This window comes from Lissotriton vulgaris, chromosome 5, assembly GCF_964263255.1.
Source record: "Lissotriton vulgaris chromosome 5, aLisVul1.2, whole genome shotgun sequence".
Lineage (NCBI taxonomy): Eukaryota > Metazoa > Chordata > Amphibia > Caudata > Salamandridae > Lissotriton > Lissotriton vulgaris.
In genome coordinates this window covers 1,186,800,258-1,186,813,459 of record NC_141693.1, presented here as the reverse complement: position 1 = coordinate 1,186,813,459, position 13,202 = coordinate 1,186,800,258, and the positions used below count along the sequence as shown (strand labels likewise).

General features: G+C 43.9%; 1 protein-coding gene across 9 annotated transcripts in view; it reads right to left on the bottom strand.

The window, feature by feature from the left end:
* The window catches only part of LOC147712238 (scavenger receptor cysteine-rich domain-containing protein DMBT1-like), a 685,888-nt gene that overhangs the window by 303,581 nt on the left and 369,105 nt on the right, over positions 1 to 13,202 (bottom strand). For all 9 annotated transcript variants that reach the window (XR_015295985.1, XR_015295986.1, XM_086922971.1 and 6 more), the window contains one exon: positions 2,963 to 3,280. Coding sequence is in view for 7 of the 9 variants with exons in the window: in XM_086922971.1 (XP_086779097.1) it covers positions 2,963 to 3,280 (318 nt within the window). In the remaining 2 variants the exon portion in view is untranslated. The remainder of the gene's footprint in view (positions 1 to 2,962; positions 3,281 to 13,202) is intronic.

Sequence of the window (13,202 nt, the reverse complement as noted above, 5' to 3'; positions counted from 1 at the left end):
GAATTATCGATGAGTACGGCAAAGTCACTGGTGTTGATTCATGGTGAGATGCTATCGATTAGGGCAATGGTTTTACAAAACCGTCTTGCCTTAGACGTTCTTTTAGCAAAAGAGGGCGGAGTCTGTAAACTTTTAAAGGTCCAGGAATGTTGCACGTATATTCAAGACAACTCCAAAGATCTGAAGAAATATATACACAACATTACTGCAATTCACTATGAAATTAACGATTTGACACAAGAGAATACATGGGAAAAGGTTGGCAAGGGGTTTGGAAGTGTTGGAAGTTGGTTTGCAAACCTGGGAAGGAGTTTCCTTGAATACATACTGGAACCCCTTATCATCATAGTGGCATGTGTGATTGGAATATGGGGTTTGTTGAGATTGTACAAATGCTATAGGTCCAATAGGTTGGCTAGATCGATGAGGGTACAAGAGCAGAGAATGGAGAACTTGCAGGACAATCAATACCGAAGTTTAAGGGCATTAGAAATGCTCAGGCGAGGTAACGTTGCAACAAGTGCTGTGTAGCTCGGTCCTTACCCTAAGGAATGTGGGTTGGTGGTGATGACACAGGTCATCAAAGGGGGTACTGAGAGAGCGCAAAACTGTATTAGAAATTGTAGGGGTGCACTATATTCCCGAGTAATCAGCACCCGCATATATAGAGGATTATAATCGTGTTTAAATGTAACACAGAGCTGTGAAACCATGTACCCGAATTTACATAGCTGTAACGTAAAGTGCTTTGAAAATATTAAATGTCATGTTAACTTAGAATTGTGTTTGTAGTGTAATACTAATTCAGTTAAAGGATGTTCGAATAGGCATTGATATATTTAAATGCATGTTTAGAAAATGTATTATTGTATCCAAGTAACGACATAAAAGCGTTTATTTAGAGAATGTATTCTTTTTGCTATAATGATGTAGGCCTAATGAACGAAAATGTTTGCCAATGTTAGAGGGTGATATCCCGAAACGTGCAGAGGCCCAGGTGGGGAGAGAGGATTGTGTAGGCTGAACTAGGAATGTTTCTTTTAACATTAAATCATGGAAATGCCGTTCCTAGAAGGTTGTTTTAGAAAATTAATTGTAAGTAGCATGGAACTGTGAATCGATTTATGTGCGTTCCTTTGCAGGTGCAAGGTTAACTAGAGATAGTAGAGAAGGGCCCATTGTGTATGAGCGTCAGGATGGTAGTACCAGACATGGAGGAGTGGCTGCGGAATTTTAGGGAAGCAACTTCAAGAGGAGAAGACTCTGGGACCCAAGGCCATTTTTCAACGTACAAAGATGAAGATGTCGTAAGGAAGCTACTTTGAAAATTAATACTTTTGAGAGGGGCGTACCTTAGGGCGTGTCGCCCTTATTGTGGGATTGGTATTAGGGACAGCACCCTGGGGAGGAGGGCAGAGCAGAAGGGCATGAGGACGAAGAAAGATGCTGGGTAGGCAGAGAGCTTTCCTATGCGAGATGGGTTCATAGGCTAAGTCTGAATCGAGTGAGTGTGCTTCTTTGGAAGCCATCACGGCTGACACCTTTGTTAGGAGAAAACTCTGTTAGGTAGGAATGCCACTTAGTATAGTGAAGGGACAGTTTGATCTGGATGTATTTTCTCTTTTCTTCGATGCCTACTAAAACCCAGATAATAGCAATTCTTGCTAGTCTGGTGGTTCTGGAGATCATACTTGTTGTTGTTTCTTAGTCGACTAAGACTTTTCCGTAGGATTATGTTTGTACTAGTGCCTGTTTATCTTTTGAATCTGTTACTGAGGTGTTTATATACACAACTGCTTTTGGCTTTATAATAAATCTTTAAACTTGACTTTTTGTCAGTGGTTCTTCGGGGAAAGTAATGGGGATGGTTCGAACTGATGTTAGGATGTTGAGATAGATTGCCTTCTACACTCTATGACAGGTAAAAAAGGTCTAATCGACCTGTATCGGGATTCTAGAAAATTGTTCTGGTTCTAGAGCGAAAATCCCACCTTTCCACCTACCCTCACCGTCAGTCATACAACCTCTGGTAATGGAAATCCTTAGCCTCTCAGACAACAAAGAAACTCAAACTCTAAATTACTGCTGTGCACAGATGCCCCAATGAGAGTAGTGTCTGATAGTAATGAACTAATGCCTTACTGCAGGCAGCGGAATACACATGCCCATGAAAATACAGCTGAGGTACAATTTACTGCTCTACCAAAGATTACATTTCAGTCTCCCCCAGGAGGCAGGTTTAAAGCCAGCACAGGAGAAATAGATGAGAACCATCGCCTATGTGTTTACTGACCACACAAACCTAAATCTAGATGATGATTATGGGGTTAACCATTTTAGTACTAATGTTAGTTTGGGAAGTAAACCCATCAGTTCTTGGCAGCTTTTTGTTTTCTCGATAATTGCGTGTAAATGCCGACAGCAGGGATGCATTTATCCGAGGTAGTAATGTTACCACCGCAGTAAGTGAGGATTTTACTGACATTAGTAGTTTCTCTTATGTAATAGCAGTGCTTTCACTGGACAGTAATGTCGCAGCTGTGATGTGTGGTGGTGCAACCTAGCTTCACTGTTAGCCCAAGCAGAAGGCTTCATTCGAGGTTTTCCTACTGACAGCGCAATGATACATCCTGTCTTCTCTCTCTGTGAGGCAATCCCGCCCATGACCCAGCATGGTTATGGGAACACTGTCCAAGCATGGTCATGACAGCACTCTTCCATTGAACCAGAGATGAACCAACACCCCTTCTCTGAGCACCTTAAACAAGCGCAAAATGAATTAATGATGTCTCTGCCCTTTGAGGACAATCTTAAAAAAATAAGTTCTTCCTTTTCAATAACCACTGTTGAAATGAGGCATCTCATAGAATAATCAAGAGATCTACAGGTTTTACTGTAATACATTGTCACAGAATAATGTCAGATAGTCAGTAATGGGCTTCATTGATGATTGAACACTCACTCATTGAGCAGATGACGCTGGCATCCTCGCTGTGGGCACAGTTATGCACGCCCATCCCTCTGTGAAGACACGTCCACAGCGCATACTCGTACCCTCTGCAGGTCACGTCATCCAGGTGGATGGGACCGTAGCCCTGTCCATAGAGGGCATTCCCTGGAGCGGACACTGCTGATCCGCAGCCAATTTCTCTGCACACAACATGCGCATCATTGAGGTCCCAGCCATCATCACACACTGTGCCCCAGGAGGAGCTGTAATAGACTTCAACGCGGCCTGCACATCTGTCCAAGCCATTCACAAGCCGAACTGAGAAATAAGCTGGAAGAAATGAGAGAAAGAACGATTAGCTCCGAACGCAAGTCTGTATTAGAGTCAATGTAACAAGTCGGGATGCAGATCACGCCCACAAGCAATTCCAGCATAAACTAATCTCTTAAGTGATATCCTGAGCAAAGCAAGCAAACAAGGCTGCCAACATCCCAGTGTCGAAGGAAAGCACACGCAAGCCCACTAGCCCCCTTTGCTGTGTTATGTGTCTATTCACAGAAACCCCTCTTCTGGAAGAAGGGCGACCACAAATACTTCCTCATGAAGTTTCTTCTAGGATGGTCAGGGAGGAGAATAGACGGGTTCAAAAGGACTCCAGTCATCATAATGCAAGCATTCTTTGCGTTTAAACAAAACTGTACAAACTTTAAATGTCATTTGCGATTAATAACATAGAATATAAATGTAGTGACATACCTTGGGCCGGGTCTTGCATAGTGTGGGTGATAGATGGCAATGTGCTTAGTCTAAGCCCTGAATACTGCTGTGTCATGGTCCGTGAGTTTCTGAGGTGGAATGGCATACTTAAAACTCAAAGGTGCCTTGCTGAAACAAGTACAATTGGTTGAATGGAGGTTCTCTTTTTCTGCGGTGCCCATTGGTCTTCACAACCCATGCCCGACTGATAATTTGTGGCTGCTATTCTTAGGGATCTTTCAAATGATTGTCATTGGACTTTGGAAGAAGCTAAGATATTCTCAAATTGGGGGGAGTTAAGTGATATTATTAAATCTCTCAGGTCCTTTTCTTTCCAGGCAAATGTGTGGCATCTGACAGCAATGACTTACAATCGAGTTGCTAAGGCCTTTATGTGAACATCTGGATTATTAGTTGGACCGGTGATGAGACCTCACCAAGAAAATAATGCCAATGTTCTGATATCAGGTCCAGTTAGGTTACATTAATGTAAACCATAGATCAGTCTTGGCAGCTGCGGAACAGAGAAGCCAGGCTTAAACCAAAAGATATAAGTGTAAAACATTTATCGGTACATAAACATTTAATAAGTAACAAACACGGCACACAAACTCCAATTTATAAAAATAGTATATATTTCGATATTTAAATAGGCACCAAAACAACAAAAATCTGATGTAGAGAGCCAGAGTTAGGATTTTTTTCAAGGATTTAAAAAAAATCATTGCAATTCAGTGAAAATGTTCCATAAATGACTGCTTTTCACTCGTAGTCTATGTGTCTCGAACGCGAGGGTCCAGACCAAAGTCGACGTTTCAGGATGACTGCAAGGGATCGCAGGTCCAAAGCAGTGGCAAAGCTGGTCCAGGTAAAACTTTTACCTTTGCACTTAGAAATATGTTACAGTTCTGTTTCTTGCCGACAGGCTCGTGGTTGGGGAACTCTGCAGCTGATATCCGGTGTTGTGCTTGACATCAGTGGACGGGTGAGGTCCAGCGGTCCGGTGTCAGCTTTGGTTTAAGGGGGAGTTTGAGGCTATCCACAAACAATATAATAACAACTCGTAAGAGAGGGTCCGAGGGAGGTGTTTAACGACCAGACAGGCGAATACCCCCTGTGTAACTACTTCAATAACAACGAAGCCTGTAGGTCGAGTGGTGCTGAGAAACAAAAGTTAACACTGGTGTGTTTGCACAAAAAGTAAAATAACTTAAATGACACAAAGTCAAAAATAGGCTAACAGAAAATTGCTGATTAAGTCCTATCAGCCCACCTGGTGGCGGAGCCTCATCATGTAGGACTTCCGAACCTTGGTCAATGTGCGATCGCCCAGTTGTATTTAAGCAACTCAACACAAGACCGCAGTACGGTCACCGCAATCGTACGTAGAACAGGGGGGCTGATATGTGCAGTGCAAAAAATAAATCAAGTGAAGTGTCTTAAAATGGCTATCGAAGCAAACAAGGACCTTTAATAGTGTTTGCCTGGATGTCAGATTAAAAGATAGTGAAGTGACAGTGTGAAAGAATCACTGTCTATATTGCTTGGTAGAAATCCAAAAAGATCTATGTAGGGCCAACATGTTTCTGCCTTCCTGTGAAAAAGTCACTGGCATTCGTCAGGGCCAAGCTCTTATCTGCTACTGCAAAAACACTATCATATGTGCTAGAATAATTACAACCAGAAAATAAAATAAGATTGATCATTCAAGACCATCCTACCACATCTTCTAAGTTTTGCTCTGATGATGCAATTTGTCTTTCCTGTACAAAAACGAGAAAAGAGGAGAGAACCATGTGGAAAATTACATGTGCATGTTCCTCAATCTTACACCTTCAACAATTGCTGTGTGGAAGGTGCTATAATTGTGCAATACCAGTGTTAAATCAAGATAAACTCAGACTAACCATCACAACTTTATGATAGTCACATTAGAAGTGCAAAACGTTATGTCACCACAAGTCAATAAGTATACAAAAAGTTAAACACTTACCCATCGGTGTGTGGGAAGTAGCCTCACCTCACCCGGCAACTGCTCGGACGAATAAGGCACCGCTCTAAACATATAAAGACAGTCTTTGTGCTAGATGCTTGTATTAAGGATTAGACCTCAGTGTATTGTTTGGAGAACCACTTAATTTCCAATCTGTCTAAAACATATCCCCCACCAGTGTGCCAGATGGCTGCATCCAACGACTAGGGCATATGGCCTCCTACATTACATTCATGTAAGTGCTCACACAGTTGTACAATGGCACTTATTATTTACCCATGACAACAGCTAAATATTATTGTTGTTAAACCAGTGGTAAAAGACCACACGCTGTTGTCAGTACCTCTAAAGGTGAAAAAGGGGCCGGTCTACAAAACATATACCCCCCTATATCTAAACGCCCTGGTCCCTGCTTACCTGTCCGTCGGTACCTCGCGGCAGAATCTCGAGCCGAAGGGGAGGCACCGACGGGCAGGAAGGGCGTCTTTTTATGTTGCAGCTAAGTGGCCAATTTGATTCAGCTGGTCCGCTACGCCGTGTCAGTGAGTACGCGCGGTGCAGAGACACTTCACCGCGCGCATGCGCACTACCTTCTAGTGGTCCGACGCGCATGGGCGTAGGTGAGTTAGTTTACCTAATCTCATGCGCATGCTCGTTCGCGATAAACTAGCGCCGCTAGCTGAACCAGATAGAAGGACACTTTCGCCAATGCTAGCGCCTGCGCAAATAACTAGGTATAAGGCTCTGTGCAATGAGAATAGAGCCACGAGTGTTTGCTAGACAACAAGCGCGGCGTCGCAACTATCAACAGATTGGGAAAAGTGCCCTTTTCTGTGGCAGTAAATGGCGATGGTGGCCAGTCAAAACCCACCAATTTATTTACTACATAGTTAGTGGGAATTATGCAGCATGGCCTGATCGGCTGTGCAATGAGAATAGAGCCACGAGTGTTTGCTAGGCAACAAGCGCGGCGGCACAACTATCAACAGATTGGAAAAAGTGCCCTATTCTGTGGCAGATAATGGCGATGTTGGCCAGTCAAAACCCACCAATTTATTTACTACATAGTTAATGGAAATTATGCAGCATGGCCTGATCGGCTGTGTCTGAGAGTGTGTGCAGGGGAGTAAGTGGAGTCACGAAGTCTGACCCATGATGTACCCCAGGGTATTATCAAAGGGTATTAAGTTGAGAATGTAGATATAGATTATAATCAACATATATGTGTCGGAGGACACTAGACTAAGAACCTGAAAAATGATTTACAAGGCGCCCTGTAGATAGAATGAACGCCACGGATTTGTGGAAGTCTCAGTCTCAACAGGTCGGCACACCTTATTGTGATAACAAAGAGCTCCACATGACAAATGTTGCACTCAGATAGATAACCAAGGAATGTTGTCATTCAGTCCAATTACATCAGATTTCAATCTATAAATCCAACGTTGCTCCTTAACAAAAAGGAAGTGAGAAACATCAGCGACGTGTGACGGAATGTGTGGCTGCTCCAGCACTACTCAGACCAAGTCCTCAGCTTTAGGATTAGCTTCCAAGAAGTGATTGGTGAGGCCTGTAGATTGCTTCCTGCACCGGATTGTGCTTTTGTGCTCGCTAATGCGAGACTTAATCATCCTCGTTGTATGGCCCACATACTGCTTCTTGCAGGGGCAAGTAATCAGATAGATCAATTTTTCAGAGTTGCAGTTTGTATGTTTTGTTAATCTCCACGGTCTGTTAGTGCCAATGTCTATTGTCAGGGTCTTACGTGTCTGAGGGCAGGCAGCACAACTCCCACAGGGGTAATGGCCTTGAACTGGATTGCTGTTCCAGAGAGTGTTAGTAGTTTGTTTCATTTCGCTGCGTGGTCTGGTATGAACCAAGTTGTCCTGAATGGATGGTCCTCTCTTAAATGCAAACAGCGGGCGAGGTATTGCACCTGCTGCTGTATTTAAAATTTTCCAATGCTTCAGTATGGTTTTTTTCACTTGGTTGGAGGATGTGGTGAAAGTTTGTACCATGGTCATCCGATCTCTTGTCGCCTCTGTCCTCTTATGTTGCAGGAGTGCCTCCCGATTGTTGTTGAAGGCTCTCTTCCGCGCTCGGCATACTAGATGATTGGGGTAGTGCCGATCTCTCAGGTTGAGTGCCAGTTCTTTAGCATGGTGCTCGTATAAGATGTTAGACGAGCAATTCCGTCTCACTCTGAGGAATTGGCCTACAGGTAAATTCTCACGGAGCGATTGAGGATGAAAGCTCTGGAATGACAACAGTGAGTTGCGTGCCATCGGTTTCTTGAAAAGTTCACTTTGTAGGCCACCCTCTGCTGGAAAAATCTGGAGGTCCAGGTACGCCAGTTTTTCTTTGCTGCTCTCCATAGTGAACTTAAGAAACTGATTCTTGGAATTTAACCATGTATGGAAGGACGATACCTCCGTTGCTGTCCCTCTCCAGATCACCAAGATGTCATCAATGTATCTTTTCCACAGTACCACCTGGTGGATGAAGGGGTTACTGTGGTTCAATACATGATCTAGTTCGAATTGGTGCATGTATAAATTTGCCAAGCTAGGCGCAAAGACGCTCCCCATTGAGGTCCCGTTAACGTGGAGACAGACCTACTGGTGAGCTTCGATGTCGAATCGTTGTATACCTCTATCCCGCAACAGGAGACACTGGATTGCATCAGGAACCTCCTCGAGGCCAAACAAATAGACACAATAACACCGGTTGCCTTCATAATGGAGTGCGCAAGGATTGCCATGATGGAAAACTTTTTTCAGTATCAAAACGATCTTTATCTCCAGGTCTCAGGGACCTCAATGGGGAGCGTCTTTGCGCCTAGCTTGGCAAATTTATACATGCACCAATTCGAACTAGATCATGTATTGAACCACAGTAACCCCTTCATCCACCAGGTGGTACTGTGGAAAAGATACATTGATGACATCTTGGTGATCTGGAGAGGGACAGCAACGGAGGTATCGTCCTTCCATACATGGTTAAATTCCAAGAATCAGTTTCTTAAGTTCACTATGGAGAGCAGCAAAGAAAAACTGGCGTACCTGGACCTCCAAATTTTTCCAGCAGAGGGTGGCCTACAAAGTGAACTTTTCAAGAAACCGATGGCACGCAACTCACTGTTGTCATTCGAGAGCTTTCATCCTCAATCGCTCCGTGAGAATTTACCTGTAGGCCAATTCCTCAGAGTGAGACGGAATTGCTCGTCTAACATCTTATACTAGCACCATGCTAAAGAACTGGCACTCAACCTGAGAGATCGGCACTACCCCAATCATCTAGTACGCCGAGCGCAGAAGAGAGCCTTCAACAACAATCGGGAGGCACTCCTGCAACATAAGAGGAAAGAGGCGACAAGAGATCGGATGACCATGGTACAAACTTTCACCACATCCTCCAACCAAGTGAAAAAAACCATACTGAAGCATTGGAAAATTTTAAATACAGCAGCAGGTGCAATACCTCGCCCGCTGTTTGCATTTAAGAGAGGACCATCCATTCGGGACAACTTGGTTCAGCGAAATGAAACAAACTACTAACACTCTCTGGAACAGCAATCCAGTTCAAGGCCATTACCCCTGTGGGAGTTGTGCTGCCTGCCCTCAGACACGTAAGACCCTGACAATAGACATTGGCACTAACAGACCGTGGAGATTAACAAAACATACAAACTGCAACTCTGAAAAATTGATCTATCTGATTACTTGCCACTGCAAGAAGCAGTATGTGGGCCATACAACGAGGATGATCAAGTCTCGCATTAGCGAGCACAAAAGCACAATCCGGTGCAGGAAGCAATCTACAGGCCTCACCAATCACTTCTTGGAAGCTAATCATAAAGCTGAGGACTTGGTCTGGGTAGTGCTGGAGCAGCCACACATTCCGTCACACGTCGCTGATGTTTCTCACTTCCTTTTTGTAAAGGAGCAACGTTGGATTTATAGATTGAAATCTGATGTAATTGGACTGAATGACAACATTCCTTGGTTATCTATCTGAGTGCAACATTTGTCATGTGGAGCTCTTTGTTATCACAATAAGGTGTGCCGTCCTGTTGAGACTGAGACTTCCACAAATCCGTGGCGTTCATTCTATCTACAGGGCGCCTTGTAAATCATTTTTCAGGTTCTTAGTCTAGTGTCCTCCGACACATATATGTTGATTATAATCTATATCTACATTCTCAACTTAATACCCTTTGATAATACCCTGGGGTACATCATGGGTCAGACTTCGTGACTCCACTTACTCCCCTCCACACAATCTCAGACACAGCCGATCAGGCCATGCTGCATAATTTCCATTAACTATGTAGTAAATAAATTGGTGGGTTTTGACTGGCCAACATCGCCATTATCTGCCACAGAATAGGGCACTTTTCCCAATCTGTTGATAGTTGTGCCGCCGCGCTTGTTGCCTAGCAAACACTCGTGGCTCTATTCTCATTGCACAGCCGATCAGGCCATGCTGCATAATTCCCACTAACTATGTAGTAAATAAATTGGTGGGTTTTGACTGGCCAACATCGCCATTTACTCCCACAGAAAAGGGCACTTTTCCCAATCTGTTGATAGTTGCACCGCCGCGCTTGTTGCCTAGCAAACACTCGTGGCTCTATTCTCATTGCACAGAGCCTTATACCTAGTTATTTGCGCAGGTGCTAGCATTAGCGAAAGTGTCCTATCTGGTTCAGCTAGCGGCGCTAGTTTATCGCGAACGAGCATGCGCATGAGATTAGGTAAACTAACTCACCTACGCCCATGCGCGTCGGACCACTAGAAGGTAGTGCGCATGCGCGCGGTGAAGTGTCTCTGCACCGCGCGTACTCACTGACACGGCGTAGCGGACCAGCTGAATCAAATTGGCCACTTAGCTGCAACATAAAAAGACGCCCTTCCTGCCCGTCGGTGCCTCCCCTTCGGCTCGAGATTCTGCCGCGAGGTACCGACGGACAGGTAAGCAGGGACCAGGGCGTTTAGATATAGGGGGGTATATGTTTTGTAGACCGGCCCCTTTTTCACCTTTAGAGGTACTGACAACAGCGTGTGGTCTTTTACCACTGGTTTAACAACAATAATATTTAGCTGTTGTCATGGGTAAATAATAAGTGCCATTGTACAACTGTGTGAGCACTTACATGAATGTAATGTAGGAGGCCATATGCCCTAGTCGTTGGATGCAGCCATCTGGTACACTGGTGGGGGATATGTTTTAGACAGATTGGAAATTAAGTGGTTCTCCAAACAATACACTGAGGTCTAATCCTTAAGACAAGCATCTAGCACAGAGACTGTCTTTATATGTTTAGAGCGGTGCCTTATTCGTCCGAGCAGTTGCCGGGTGAGGTGAGGCTACTTCCCACACACCGATGGGTAAGTGTTTAACTTTTTGTATACTTATTGACTTGTGGTGACATAACGTTTTGCACTTCTAATGTGACTATCATAAAGTTGTGATGGTTAGTCTGAGTTTATCTTGATTTAACACTGGTATTGCACAATTATAGCACCTTCCACACAGCAATTGTTGAAGATGTAAGATTGAGGAACATGCACATGTAATTTTCCACATGGTTCTCTCCTCTTTTCTCGTTTTTGTACAGGAAAGACAAATTGCATCATCAGAGCAAAACTTAGAAGATGTGGTAGGATGGTCTTGAATGATCAATCTTGTTTTATTTTCTGGTTGTAATTATTCTAGCACATATGATAGTGTTTTTGCAGTAGCAGATAAGAGCTTGGCCCTGACGAATGGCAGTGACTTTTTCACAGGAAGGCAGAAACATGTTGGCCCTACATACATCTTTTTGGAATTCTACCAAGCAATATAGACAATGATTCTTTCACACTGTCACTTCACTATCTTTTAATCTGACATCCAGGCAAACACTATTAAAGGTCCTTGTTTGCTTCGATAGCCATTTTAAGACACTTCACTTGATTTATTTTTTGCACTGCACATATCAGCCCCCCTGTTCTACGTACGATTGTGGTGACCGTACTGCGGTCTTGTGTTGCGTTGCTTAAATACAACTGGGCGATCGCACATTGACCAAGGTTCGGAAGTCCTACATGATGAGGCTCCGCCACCAGGTGGGCTGATAGGACTTAATCAGCAATTTTCTGTTAGCCTATTTTTGACTTTGTGTCATTTAAGTTATTTTACTTTTTGTGCAAACACACCAGTGTTAACTTTTGTATCCACAAACAATAACACATTTTCAGCTGGTACAATATGAAGTCTGTGGCCTAAAGAGTCTTCGAGATGACGGTGTGCTGGCTAGGTGTAGTGTATGAGCCTCTTGTTTTTTTTTTAATCAAAAACTGTTATCTTTGAGTTCAAGACTCACAAGTTGCTGTTCTTCCTGTGGTAAAAAGTAAATTCTAGCACCAACCAAAGGTCTGGGACCTTCTAGGTACATGACAGATAGGTTGGGGCCATACTCATGAATCTTTCAATGGAGGGTCATGGGACTTGTGAAGAAGATAAAAATTCCTCGAATTGGAGGGAGTCAGGTGACATTATTTAATAGTCCTTTCTGAAATTTACTGAGAGGTTAGCCTAATCACACTTGAAGTCCACTTACTGGTGGACGAGTGGGAATGAGTGAGCAGCACTTCTAACCCTTGGGGTGTCTCTCTCTCTCAACGAAGTCAACAGCAAAAGCAGCCCTATTTTTTCAGAAATCCTGTATCATTTCAGCCGACAGAGTTTCTTAATGCAGCCTGTCTTACTGAGGTCCACTGGTTCATCAGGTGTGATCCATCTTCTGTCCTTTGAGTCCAATAGTGTTCTGAGGCTGGTACCCAGGGGTGCCACTTTTATGCCAGTTTTTAAGGTTGTGGGTAGGGAGGACTCCCTAACCAATGGGTAAGAATTTCTCACGGGCAACACCCCACACAGGGCGGGGCTTTAGTCTGGTAGGACTTTCCTATAGTGCTTTTATGGCATCTCAATCAAGGTGATGCTCCATTGGAGCGGCCAAATCATTCAAGAAACTGCGGACCGATAGATGCACACCGTAAAAGAAGAGCACTGAAAAGACCGCAACAGCAAAATCAGTATAGGCGTGATGAATATCACCTTGATTGAAATGCCATAAAAGCACTATAGGAGCACCACGTTATTCCTTCACGTGAGCCGCAAAATGGCATTGAAAGTCCTCCGTCACTGGAGTGCTGTCCCAATAAATGCATCAGTGCACTGGTGACATTTAACAAACAAGTCTTGGGTACACTGTGAACCGTATACTAGGGAGTTCCAGGTAAGCTAAATATGCTAATCAGGCATTAGCCAATTATACATACATTTGAGGGGTTAGAGCACGAGTACTGGGACCCCATCAGCCTGGCCAAGTGCACTTCAGGTAAAAATTATCAGTAGAATCAGTGCCAAAATGTGTGGGGTACAATCAGAGGCACTTGCCTAAACTATATCATTCACAGAGGGACAAAGAAAACATCTTTAGATTTACTGGCCCATGTG